Source organism: Equus asinus, chromosome 9, assembly GCF_041296235.1.
Source record: "Equus asinus isolate D_3611 breed Donkey chromosome 9, EquAss-T2T_v2, whole genome shotgun sequence".
In the NCBI taxonomy this organism is placed as follows: domain Eukaryota; kingdom Metazoa; phylum Chordata; class Mammalia; order Perissodactyla; family Equidae; genus Equus; species Equus asinus.
The window spans coordinates 40,743,584-40,757,477 of NC_091798.1; the positions used below are offsets into that span (position 1 = coordinate 40,743,584).

General features: G+C 46.7%; 1 protein-coding gene across 6 annotated transcripts in view; it reads right to left on the reverse strand.

The window, feature by feature from the left end:
• Positions 1-412: 412 nt before the first annotated feature.
• Positions 413-13,894, reverse strand: part of CTNNA1 (catenin alpha 1) — a 311,563-nt gene continuing 298,081 nt past the window's right edge. For all 6 annotated transcript variants that reach the window (XM_070518130.1, XM_070518129.1, XM_070518127.1 and 3 more), the window contains 6 exons: positions 13,550-13,701; positions 6,083-6,193; positions 4,693-4,874; positions 4,423-4,528; positions 2,673-2,807; positions 413-1,602 (listed from right to left, as the gene is read on the reverse strand). In XM_070518130.1, coding sequence (XP_070374231.1) covers positions 1,315-1,602; positions 2,673-2,807; positions 4,423-4,528; positions 4,693-4,874; positions 6,083-6,193; positions 13,550-13,701 — 974 coding nt within the window. In that variant the 3' untranslated portion in view covers positions 413-1,314. The remainder of the gene's footprint in view (positions 1,603-2,672; positions 2,808-4,422; positions 4,529-4,692; positions 4,875-6,082; positions 6,194-13,549; positions 13,702-13,894) is intronic.

A 13,894-nucleotide genomic window follows, 5' to 3' on the forward strand; every position in this document is an offset into this window, starting at 1 on the left:
CAGTTCTGCTTAAGGTGGGGATGTTTGCTGGGAAGGGACATGGGGTTAAATTAAGGAGGGATTTTATTTTTAGGCAGCTATTATCAACGTATGGTTTAAGCTGATGGGAATGATTCAGAAGAGAGAGGGGGTGATATCCATGGAGATGTCAAGGATGCCTCCAGGGTTTTGACCTGCACCTTGAAGCACAACACGTGAATTCCTGAGGTTGGCACAGCCCTCCCTGGTACACTGGCACGGAAGCTACAAGGCCGTGCAGCCCTTGGCCTGGAGCCACGGGCATAGTCTCCTCACTGAGCAACACTGTCCCAGGGGAGGAGGGACACCGGGAGGGCCCGAGCACTGCAGGTGACATTTAATGTAAGACTCCGCACTACTGGAAGGCAAAGGAAATGACTTTGGCCGCTCAGGCTTGGTTTCATAGTGGACTTTATTGGGAAAAGTTAGTGTAAAAAACATTCAAATTCATAAAATTTAAATAAGACAGTAAAATTATACCTTGTAGCTATAGTAATCGCTATAGTAATCACAAATAAGGTAAAGTCAAAATTATTGCCTAAGTAAACACTATTTTTGTCAGGCTTCTGTTGCAAGCCCAAGGCAGGAAACATTGCAATTATTAGAAGTGAGCCCAATGATGAATTTGCATTTGAAGCCAAAGAAAGGGAAAAAAGCATGTTCTGATTACAGCATCACAACATTCTAGCCTGAAAAAAGCAACTTTATTAATGTCCTGCAGCAGAGTACATTAGTAATTGTAACCATGCATTAAAATTCTCATTGCATGTCATAAAGAGAGTAATCCGTTTTCTTCATGATACATTATGTCTTACTGAGTTTTGTGTGCTACGTCCCTTTCAAGACCTTTCTGGGAACGTTCCTCCTCCAGGGATAGCTTCCTAAGACACCCAGGTTGCTCACTCTGGGTCGTCTTTGGTCACATAATAACCAGCCAAACCGCTGGAACCTGGGGCTGGTAGATCTCCTTCTCTCAAACAGAATGGGCCTCACAACTCGGTCAAGAGTGTTAATAACAAGTTAATGTGAGATTCTCTTTGGTTATGGAATTTTTATTTTTCTTTAATCTTATAAAAAAAATATAGCTGGAAATATGCTCCTGAATTCTAAAGGTATTTTTGACCAACTTAAAGACAAATATGGCCTTCAAAAATTCACCACCTGGCCAAGTTTAAACTCTGCCTATTTCCCTGTGGAATCTAACAGCAGTGTTCTATGTAGCAAATACACTTGAGTGAAGAACAGTGACTGATCTTTAGGGGCCCCAAGGGGTGGGGGCAGCTGGCTAGGGCAGCCTTAGATACTGTCCATGGCTTTGAACTCACTGAGGGCCTGAACCGGGTTCACGTGCTTCTTCTGAGATGCCCGTTTAATCTTGGTCTGTGTCTCATCCTGTTTCTCTCTCTTCACCAAGGGCTTCTTCTCAGGTGCCTTCATCTTCCACGACACAGCCGGGAGGTTGAGGGAAGCCATGCCCTGAGACTTCTGGTATTTGGTGGAGGCCACGTAGGACGCCTTCACTGTCTGCACCACGGCGTTCATCAAGTTCTTGGCGGCCTGGATCAGGGACATGGCGCTGTCCACCTAAGAGGCACAGATGGGGGCAGTGAAGACCACAGGCCTGACCTCCAGCCCCATGTGCACTGGGGGACTGTCAGTGCCTGAGGGGGGAGTCCCCGCTTCTCCCCATCCAGGACAGGGCTGAGCAGCAGCCCCGCTCCTGGTTAGCTCTCCTCGCGGCTGCCTACTCTTGTCCAAATACCCTGAAAACACCTGTGTTTTTCAGATCTTTTGAAGAAGAAAAGGGAGTAGTAACAAAAACATAAGGCACCATCCCCTTGCCTGCCTCCACCCCTCAGCAAGTTTTTATTCACTCACACAAGCTGGAGGAGGCTCTGCACCTTCCTGAGTGATCGCAGAGTTATAACCACAAGCACTGTGAACGGCCACGGAGGAGCAGGCACGGAGCCAGCCCTCTGAGACAGAAACGCACCATTTTCAGTCATGACCCAGGGGGTCTCCTCGCTCATTTAGAGAAGAGGGATAATTGCTCCCCAGAGACAGGCATTTATGCTGTAGCAGGTGAGCAAATGCTGTCAGTGAGTCCAACATACAAAATAGTTCTCTGAAAGGAAATTCCGTGGGGTTAGCAGAAGCCACAGGCAATCCGTGGAGCCCAGCACACAGAGCGAGGCGTCCTCTTTCCCCTGTTCAAGGTGACAGGGGGACCAGGCTGTGACATGGTGAACAGACAATGGAAGAGAGACTACTCGGGCACTGTGAGGGGTGGAGGAGGTTTGAGAAAGCCTATCTACATCATCTTCGCAATTTTTGAACAGGCTCAATTCCTCTCTGGGGAAAGAAAAGCAAGGAAGATAAAAATATTTTTCCCAATGAGCAGCCAGCAAAAGGGAAGAGGCCAGCCCTGTGATGGCTCCAAGCTGTCACGAACTGTGCCCTGCTAAACAGAACTGCAGTTCAGCAGGAAGCGGCGATATGCAGTCCTTGGCCTCCAAGGACTGAAGAGAAACTTCAGGTTTTTCACAGCACACTTTCCCAGTTCAGGGCAGGTGAGGAGTGTATGTGGACAAGAGGCTACTTTCGTTTCAAAAGCACATTCTTACCAACCACTTCTTTTCACGAATAAGACTTACCCCGGAGACAACGAGCTCCCCACCAAGGTTCTGCACCTCGGCCTTGACTTTGCTGCAGATGTTGAGCTGGTGACAGTAGAGGGCGATGCGCTGCAGGTAGGCCAGCAGGTCCTGCTTGCAGGCCGAGTCTGGGCACTGAGGGGAGAGTAGGCTGAGCATCAAGCACTCTGGGCCCGGTCCAAACACACCCCACCCCCAGGGCTATTTCTGAAAGGCTCAGTGTGCCACCAACAGGCTTCTCTCCTTACTGAGCAAAGGGCAAGAAAGATGAGTTATCCAATTATCTGGGACAGTCACAGACCTAGGCTACTCTCTGCTTGGGCCCATGCCCCTCAAGGTGAGAAAAAGCCTCAGCAAGTAAGAGCCTGGCTCTGGAGGAAAGTCAGAGTGCTTTGAGCTAGCTAATAACCATCCAAATAGCTCTTCTGCTCAGAAGCACTTTATCTGCTCAGTTACAATGCACACTGTAAAGGCCTGATGAAAGGAGATGTTCACTTCAGGCAAAGATGGAGGACAACTGAGTTAAACCAAAGCAAGAAGAGAGCACGTGGGGACCATGAGGTCTTGACCAGGCACAGGGAAGCTCAGGGCCGGCTTAAGAGGCTTTTCCCAAGAAGGAAACATGGAGTACCTCTCAAGTGTCTACAGCAAACACTTCGAACCTGTGAGGCTGGGGCGCAGTGAGAGCGTGGCATGAAATGAAGTCTGAGACCATGCTGGAGACTTTGAGTTTTAAGAAGCTACTGAAGCAGGGCAGAGCCATATCTGACTTGCATTTTAAGATGATCATATAAGAAGACCGTGTTAGCAACTGTGTGGAGGATGGAGGGAAGAGTGGGAAGCCAGTGAGGAGAGGCCATGGGAGTCCAGGTATGCGGCCGAGGTCTGGACCGAGCTGGTGGTTGCAGAGAGGAAAAGACTGGCTGGTGTCAAGATCTGTGAGGCCAGGAGAAGCAGTAGGGCTTAGTACTGGATTACATGAGAGAGGGGGAGTCAAGGATGACTTCTGAGTCTGTGGCTTGAGTGATGGAGAATCGCTGTCACTCAGCCTGCAGCTGGGATACTTCAGGGAAAGGGGTAGGAAGAGTTAGTAACTGCAGAGAAAAACTGTAACTGAAAAACACTGTCTTTGATAATAAGTCTTGGAGCATCAAGGGAAATGCAAACTTGCCAGGAAGTAAGAACCATATTTTTTGATATATCAGTATCAGGAATAAAAGGATGAAGGCTGGGCGGTCGAGAACACGCAGTGCTGAGGACAAAGATGTCTGTTCCCAACTGGGCACATTAACCTTTGAAAGCACTAGCCAAACAGGCTCCTGATTCTTATATGAAATAAATCTATAGGAAGACAAATCTTACACACCTGGTTTCAGTGTGTTAGGGTTTGCACAAGCAGCTCCTGCCCAGAGCTGAAGTTCTGAAGAGAAGTGAAAGGTAACAAATACACAACAGTCAACAGCAGAGGCTGGTTTTAGCTGTCAACCACGGGAAGTTTACAGAACATACACACCTGCTCCAGAGATGTGCTCTAATGCAAACCGGGCCTACCTCCTAAGACTTGTCAAAGAAGAAACAAGAATTCCGAAATCCTTAAAAATCTATGCTGGTATTAATAAAGCAAGTTGGTGAGTTAAGAACTATTTTTGAGATGAGAAGAGTGCTGTGTCCCATGAAAAATCATTATTGCCACCTTGGAATGCACCAGGCTGGGCTGCCTGAGCCAGGATGAAGCAATTCTGTCACTTACGTGGTCTGCGATGGTACGACCAAGCTTATCCATCCTGGATCCTGCCTCAGCAATTTTCTTGGCAGCGCTGATCACATCTGATGTATTTTTGAGCGGTCCTTTACCTCTGAAAAAAGAGAACAAGGATCATTGTATATGACGCCTTTCATAGTTAGAAAGGAGTGGAACAGAGAAGATGTCCACAAAGCGGCACGGTCCTGCCTGTCTGAATTGACCTGTCGGGAGGAAAGCTGCCCTCTGTGTGGCTGGTGGGGGCTGGGCACTGCTCACCTGGTAAAGTCCGTCATCTCCATCATAATCATGCACATCTGCTTGGCCAGCACAATGATGTCGTTACCACTGTCGTCCCACTTGGACACTTCGGCATCCAGCTTGCTCTTTTCTTCCTGGAAGCTGGCCACCTGTTCCGCAATCTTTGCTTTTTGCTCCTGGGGAAGCTGAGCCATGATCGCCTAAAATCAGAAGCACAGAAAGCTCTCACATAAAGAGAATATGAAGTTCTCACAGTGCATTAGCCAAGAACATTTCTACCAAGCAATCTATGACATAGGTAGGATAATGCTTTAATAGGTTTCATTTTGCCTGAAGGGCCATTTCTTCTCATTTTGTGCAGAAGTTTACGGCAGCCTGAATTCCCGACCCACTTTCAAGAATAAGTTTTAGTGTCGAGAAAACAGAGGGTAAGGGACAGAAGGCTAATGTGGAAGCTTCGTGATCACACCTGTACAGGGACAGAATCTGCTTAACTTAATTCTTTAAAAGTTTCATCCTCTGCCTCCTGCCGTGAGTAGAGGAGATAACAGAAGGGGCCGATGTGTGGAGCCCTTTCCCTGGAGGGCCCCAAATGGACACTTCCTGTGGCTACACTACACCTCCAACTTTTCAAGGTGAACTGGACGTGGTTTTAGAGTGTAAATTTTGAAGAGGGAAAGGAGAAGAGAATGTGCTAAGGAATATACATTTTAGCTACTTCAGATGGCATTTAAACCTTATCAAAGCAACACCTGGAGGCCTGATGCCCACCTCAAGCCCCACAGACTCCAGGCCTCGGGTTCTTCCCGCTAAAATTCCCAAAATGCTCATGACCAAGTGAGGCCTAAAGCAGGGATGCACTCGCTGTTCAAAATGATTTCTAAGGAGTGAAAAAGACTCCTTAGAAATATTTCTTGGCATCCTCCCCAAAACATAAATGCTATTGACTGAAGATTTAATGACTCAAATGAATGCAGTGGCTCTGACTGATTTTCTTGAATGTACCACTGTTATTTTTTTTTTAACCCATCAACAATTAAATAGTTCATACCCATGGTATCACTGAGACGGGCGAAAACAGCAATCTTTTTCGGATTTCACAATCCTTTTAACAAACATTGCATTGACTAGATCCTAGGGCTTTCCTGATGCAGGGCCCTGTCAACCACAGCCCCAGAGCACAGCTGAGGAGGCCCAAGTTCCTGCCTTGCTCCCAGCAAAGGAGACATTTTGGAGGAAACTACAATTGACTAGCAGGTGCCACAGCTTAGGCTAACTTCAGTCCTACTGCCAGAGAAAAGAGGAAAAATGATGCTCTTAATACTGAGAGTGTTTTCCTAGAAAAGAAAAAGCCAAGACCTGAGAGGAAAAGGGAAGATCTGCAGAACAAGTTAAACTTGTTCCTTACCCGGGCGCTTTGGCCAGCTATCAGCTGATCATCTTCTGTCTGGACGCTTGTCCTACTTCTGACATCGAAGTCTTCTGTCTCAAAGTCGGAGTCATCCAACTCCTCAGGGGTCTACCACCAAGATAGAGATCATGAGTCAGACACAGCCCTGGACCTCCGGCCTCCAGCTGTCCCTAACCTCTGGATGCACAGCCCCTGGGCCCATGTATGACACTCAGAATTCTGGATTTTCACGTGCAGTGTTGCAAACAGTGATGGGTGATAAACTTAAAATCGCTCATTATTTGTCTGAGACCCTGCCTCGGTGATGCACATGTCGGGTGGCCCATCCAACAAAGAGCAGGCGAGGGCACCACACCAGCATTTCCCAAAGGGCCTAGGGGTTCCTTAATGGGGGTTAGGGCTTCAACTTCTACCAATGAGTCAAGACTCTCCGTTTGACATGAGGTTTTCACTTCTTAATGTACTTCTCCAACACCTGCATCTTAAGACAAAGGTGAGAACTGTCCTGGGTCTTTTTTTTGTACCAAAGGCTGCCCTGAGGCGTAAAAATAGGCAATGTATTTTTTGTTTATTTGGTTTTTGTTGTTTTTTTTTTTTTTGAGGAAGATTAGCCCTGAGCTAACTGCTGCCAATCCTCCTTTTTTTGCTGAGAAAGACTGACCCTGAGCTAACATCCGTGCCCATCTTCCTCTACTTTCTATGTGGGACGCCTGCCACAGCATGGTTTGCCAAGCAGTGCCATGTCCGCACCTGGGATCCAAACTGGCGAACCCCAGGCCGCCGAAGCGGAAGGTGCAAACTTAACTGCTGCACCATCAGGCTGGCCCCAAGCAATGTATTTTTATGTGCTACTTTTTTTTTTTTTTACTTTTATCAAAGGAAAAAAGAGAGAAAATGGCAGGTAAGGTCTGAGAAAATACCAAAGGGACTGATTACTGGTCCTAACTCTTTGCTTTAATTATGAAACAAAATTCTTATTTTGCACAACCTCCAGCCTCTCATGATTAGCTGCTGACTAGAAACATAATGTCATCTTCTGGAAGTTATCAGTACCAAGGCAGCAGGCAGAACAGCTGGGGTTGGCTCTTGTCCCAGCCAACCAGCCTATGACAGGAGGGCAGTGAGGTGAGTCCCTCCTCTGCACCAGGACCTAGTCAGAGCCTGGCCCGAGGGCTGCTGTGAACCTCAAATGAGAGGACGCGTGAGAAAGCATCTGAAACTGCCAAGAATATCTTGTACACGTGCAGTCCAGGCCTGTCCCTCAATCAGATGAGGCGAGGACAGCGGAAGTCACATGAGGCATTAGTGAGCCACAGAGAGCCTGTCAATGCCAGATCCTAGAGTCTCACAGACTTGGCAGCACAAAATACCACACCACCATTGGCCATTTTAATCCTGGGGTCACAGATCCCTTTAGAGTTTTGGTGAGAGCTGAGTCTCTGGAAGCGCATTCTCAAAGGTGGGCCTCCTAACATGATCTCCACTTCTGCACTGCCCCCAAGAGCCCATCACAGACCCAAGAATTGTTCTTGTCAAAAAAACCAAATACCTGTTACTCATTCTTTTGTTCGCTGAGTTTGTGTGTGCCAAGCAGTGTTCTGGGCCCTGGAGGTACAAAATCACTAACACAGACAAAAATCCCTGCTCCTATATACATAGGCACACCTCGGAGATATTGCAGGTTCAGTCCCAGACCACAATACAGTGAATATAGCGATAAAGTCACAGGGATATTTTGCTTTCCCAGTGCATGTAAAAGTTATGTTTACACTATAGTCTATTAAGTGTGCAACAGCATTATGTCTAAAAAATATGTACATACCTTAAAAAATACTTTACTGCTAAAAAATGCTAACCATCATCTGAACCTTCAGTGAGTCATAATCTTTTGGCTTCTGGAGCGTCGTGCTTCGATGTTGATGGCTGCTGACTGATCGAGGCGGTGGCTGCTAACAATTGGATCGGCTGTGGCAATGTCTTAAAATAAGACAACGATGAAGTTTGCTGCATTGATTGATTCTTCCTTTCATGAACGATTTCTCTGTAGCATGTGATGCTGTTTGATAGCATTTTACCCACAGTAGAACTTCTTTCAAAATCAGAGTGAATCCCCTCAAACCCTGCCGCTGCTTTATCCACTAGGTTGATGTAAATTCTAAATCCTTTGTTTTCATTTCAACCATCTTCACAGCATCTTCACCAGGCGCAAATTCCATCTCAAGAAACCACTTTCTTTGCTCATCCATAACTAGCAATTCCTCATCTGTTAAAGTTTTATCAGGAGACTGCAGCAATTCAGTCACGTCTTCAGGCTCCACTTCTAATTCCAGGTCTCTCGCCACTTTCACCACACCTGCAGTTACTTCCTCCACTAAAGTCTTCTTGAACCCCCTCGAAGTCATCCATGAGGGTTCGGATAAACTTCTTCCCAACTCCTGCTAATGTTGATATTTTGACCTCTTCCCATGAATCACGAATGTTCTTAATGACATCTAGAATGCTGAATCCTTTCCAGAAGGTTTTCAATTTACTTTGCCCAGATCCATCAGAGTAATCATTATCTTTATTTGGCAGCTATAACTTTAAAAAATGTATTTCTTAAACAGTAAGGCTTGAAAGTCAAAATTACTCCTTCATTCATGGGCTGCAGAATGGATGTTGTGTTAACAGGCATGAAAACATTAATCTCGTTGTACATCTCCATCAGAGCTCTTGGGTGACCAGGTGCCTTGTAAATGAGCAGTAACATTTAAAAGGAATCTTTTTTCCTGAGTAGTAGGTCTCAACAGTAGGCTTGAAATATTCAGTAAACCATGTTGTAAACAGATGTGCTGTCCTCCAGCCTCTGTTGTTCCATTTATAGAGCACAGGCAGAGTAGATTTAGCATAATTCTTAAGGGCCCTAGGATTTTTCAGAATGGTAAATGAGCATTGGCTTCAACTTAAAGTCACCAGCTGCATCAGCCCCTAACAAGAGAGTCAGCCTGCCTTTTGAAGCTCTGAAGCCAGGCATTGACTTCTCCTCTCTAGCTGTGAAAGTCCTAGATGGCATCTTCTTCCAATATAAGGCTGTTTCATCTGCACTGAAAATCTGCTCTTTAGTGTAGCCGGCTTCTTTAGTTATCTTAGCTAGATCTTCTGGATAACTTGCTGATTCATCTTGTACTTTTATGTTATAAAGACGGCTTCTTTCCTTAAACTCATGAACCAACCTCTGCTAGCGTCAAACTTTTCTTCTGCAGCTTCCTCACAGACCTCGTAGAATTGAAGAGAGTTACGGGGCCTTGCTCTAGATTAGGCTTTGCTTTAAGGAAACACTGTGGTTGGTTCGATCTTCTATCTAGACCATTAAAACTTTTCTCCATATCAGCAATAAGGCTGTTTTGCTGTCTTATCATTCACATGTTCACTGGAGTAGCACTTTTAATTTTTTTCAAGAACTTTTCCTTTGCGTTCACAATTTGGCTAACTGGCCCATCTCAGCTTTTGAATGTCTTCCTCACTACATCATGTCTAGCTTTTGATTTCAAGTGAGAGACATGCAACTTTTCCTTCCCCTTGAACACTTGAGGTCATTGTGGATTGTTAATTGGCCTAATTTCAATATGGTTATCAGGAAACAGGGAGTCTTGAGGAGAGGGGGAGAGACGGGAGAAGGGGAACGGCCAGTTGGTGGAGCAGTTAGAACACAGACAACATTCATCAATTAAGTTCACTGTCTTCACGGCGCCCCACAACAATGAAATAGCAACATCAAAGATCACTGATCACAGATCACCACAAAAAATACAATAATAACGAAAAAGTTTGAAATATTGTGAGAATTACTAAAATGTGACACAGAGACACGAAGTGAGCAAATGCTGTTGTAAAAATGGCGCCAACAGACTTGCTTGGCGCAGAGTTCCCACAAACCTTCAGTTTGTAAAAAGCACAGTATACCTGCAAAGCGCAATAAAGCAAAGGGCAATAAAATGAAATAGGCCTGTATTCTAATGGAAGAAATGACAACAAACAAAAAATGAATTATATGAAATATTAGAAACTGATGAGTGCTATAAATAAATAAAGCAGTGAAGGGGGACTGTAATTTTATATGGGTGGTCAGGAAAGGTCTCATGAGAAGGTGACATTTGAGCAGAGACCTCAAGGCAGTGAAGGTGGGAACAGGAGAGGTACCTGAGGGAGGAGTGCTCCAGCAGGAGGGAGTCACCAGAACAAAGGCCTCAAGGCAGGAGGTTGCCTGGGAAATTGGATGAATACCAAGGAGGCCATGGTTGAGGGACTCAGCTCACTACCCTCATGTCACGGGGTCAGCTGGAGCCTTGGGAGCAAAGGGGAGAGTAGTAAAAGATGAGGTCAGAGAGGTGACAGGCTCAGGTTCTAGAAGGCCTTGTGGGCCAGTAAGGACTGAGTGCCATGGGCAGTCTTTAGAGAGTGTTGAGCAGTGGATGCATGTACTAATTGAAGCTTAAAAGGATCACTCTGGCTGCTCAGTGGATAAAGAGACTGCAGGCATCTAGGGATGGGAATAGGGAGACCAGCTGAGAAGCAACTGCATGAATCCAGGTGAGAGATGCTGGTGGCCCAGACTAGGGTGGGAACAGTGTTTAGATTCTCTATTTATTGTGAAGGTAGATCCAACAGGGTTTGCTGATAGACAGATGTGGGTTATGAGACAAAAAGAGGAATCAAGGGTGAATCCATGGTTTAGACCTGAGCAAGTAAAAGACAGAGTTGCCATCAAATGACACATGAAGACTGGGTGGAGTACGCTGGGGGCAGAAACATAAGGAGCTCAAACTTTGGGGCATAATAAGCTTGAGGTGCCCATTAGACAATCAAGTAGCAAGAGGTAGTAGGCAAGGTGAGTGTGGAACTCAGGAGAGTCAACCTTTTGATGATTTTCTCAAGTCTTTACATGCCAAGGGAATGAGAAGAGGTCAAGAATTCTTCTACAGGGTAAACCCACAGTAAGAGGCTGAAAAGATAAGGAAAAACCAGCAAACGAGACTGAGAAGGAGGGGGGCCCAGAGATTTTCTTTTTCTTAGGATGGGAGAAATAACTGCATGTTTGTATGCTTGGAGAAAGGGGCTAGAGGAAGAGGGAATGGGATCCAGTGCAGGGGACGGCCTTAGTCAGGGACACTGGGAGGTCCACAGTGAGAGGAGGAAGGCAGGGTACATGGGCACAGAGGCAGCAGGGGGCAGATGCCCCAACTGACTCAATATTCTCAGTGAAATAGGCGCCAGGGCCAGAGACGGAAGATGGGGCACTGGTGTGGGAGGTTGAGGTGAGCAGGAAGGTCTGAAACGTTCCTAGACTCCAGGGCCACACTGCACGGCACTAAGGGCCCAGTGACAGACCTGGGGTCAGTGACCCCAGACAGGGTGGCTGTGCTTTTCTACAGCATGCTCAGCAGGAGAAGGCAGGATTTCACTAGGATTGTATTCTGCAAGGCAAATATAAGGAAGTAAATGGGAGCAAGAGAGATTATATTGATGAAGCACAGACTCAAAGCTAGAAAAGAAGTGAGGCAAGGACCTAAGGGGCTGAGTGAGGGTGACAAGTGGGGAGGACCAACTGACTGAAGACCCTGGTGAACTCAAAGGATTGTTGAGAGTCACAGTACTAGAGAGAGCAAGCCAACACACAAGGACACTGGACACTGGGATGATGTAGATGATGGTAATGACAAGGACTAGGGTTATGACCACAGAAGGGAGGTTGGGTGGAGGGAGGACAAGACATCAGACAGAGGCCCAGGGGTTGGAAGGATGATTCGTGAATTAAAACAGGAGTAGTGTCAGAGAGCATAAGATAAGGGAGGAGCTAAACCATGGCTGTCTTATAGACCTCCAGGCTGCTCCCAGGATAGGGGTTCCCACAACCCTACCTGCTTCACCACAATGCGGCTCTGGAATTTGCAGGTATCCCCTGGAGGGAATGCAGTTTCAGCCCACTTAAATCCCCAAAGACATTAACCTCAGACACCCAACAACTCCTCTTTATCATTAAGGTTTCTGTTATTCTACTTCTAGGTGTTTGTCAGCATGGAAAGAACTCTGGAGAAATAGGGCTGTGTTCATTACCACCAGTACATGTGACCCAGGGATCCCTTCACACCACCGAGATGTAGCCGCTGGGTATAACCTTGCATTCAACGAAGCCAGGCCTCCACCAAACATGGGTTCTTCTTTAGTACAGCAGCAGGGATGAAGAAAGCAAAAGGCTCAACCAGCTCCCTGCCTCCAGTTCCCAAGATGTCCAGGTGACCTGGGGACTGCAGTAACAGCCAGCAGCCAGGCAGGCGATCCTTGAACAGTTCTTTCCTCTCCACTTCAAAGAGGAGTGCAGTCTTGCCCAAGTGTTTCTACCCTGCATACAAAACTGGTCCAACCTGATGCAACTGCCTTAGAAACGGCCTCTGTTTGCACCTGACAAGCTGGCTAGGTTCTGCAGGCTGTCAGGCTGAGAGGGTACGAAGTGGGACAGAATCCCTGCCTACCTTGGGAGGTTTGACTAGCAAACCATGAAGGTATAAATGAACTCCCCTGACCCGACTAGATCGACAGCATAGCAAAGCAGCCATCAATGCAGCAGGCAGGCACTGCACTCCAACTCCTGCTCTGCGGCTAAGGCAGGGCCTGGCCCAGGTGTGGAGGGTGGCCAGGTGGCTGTGGGGAGAGTTACGCACACGCCCTGCTCTCAGCTTCCAGAGCAACATGCTTATACTCAGAACAGCATGTGAGGAATCAACTGCCATGGGAAAGGCAGCTGTGAGACCCAGGCCCGGCACCCTGGGGATGCATTACAGAGAGGTTGGTAGTTTCTCAAAACCCCTTTGTTTATGCCAACCCAGAGTGGGCCCTGGACTTTCTCTCAGCCAGTGAGAACTGTTGCTCTCTCAGAGAAGGTAGGTCAAATGGGCCCAGACCAGGTGGCACTTCCATTCAGCCATGGTGAAGGGGCTCAATGCTTGGCCCTGAGCCAGGGAGCATCACCAGGGCCTTCGAGTCCCTCACCCTCACTTTGAGCACATGGGTTCTAGCATCCTGGCTGCCTGCCACCCCTTTGAGGAGAAGGGTGTTCCATGTGAAGAATAACTTCCATTTGCATTAAGGAAATACTCCCTTCTCTGAAATTAACTGAAAAGCCTTTATTTTCTGTAGTTTCCCTTTAACTCAAATGGAAGCTTCTTATTTGTGGTGACTGTTTGCCCTAAATTAAATCGTCAAGGCCAGCTCATACTAGCTCCTGTTCTCGGCCCAAGTTTGGGCTCTAACTTGCGACTAAAAGTCATTTTAGACAACATAATTAAATATATCTCATTCTAACAGCTTTTAGATTCATGGTTTTAATATACTGCCACTGCATCTGCTGAGTTCCAGAATGATGCATTGCTCAAGTTTAGCAAATGATAAGAAAGAAGGTGTTAAAACATCTGAAATGCCGTTACTCACCCTTATCATCAACACTGCTTTCCTGATGTCCCGGATGCCATCGTACACCAGGCGGGAGGCATCGATAAACTCGTTCTCATCCATGGGCTGGGCGGGGTCTGAGCTGAGGGCTTCCACCGCCGCTTCTACTTGCTCAGTAAAACGTGGCATGACTGTGGAGAAAAGAAGCATGGCAGATCCTGCTGGCCCAGCAGACACCATCATTCTACCAGCCCTCCCTAAATCCCTCACTCAGACAGAAAGAGGCGAAGTGTATGATGAAGAGCCTCTGCTTCTACCCAAGTGAGAAGTATTTATGGCTGAAATAAATTAAATGGCGTATTTTATAAAAACTCAAATAATCTT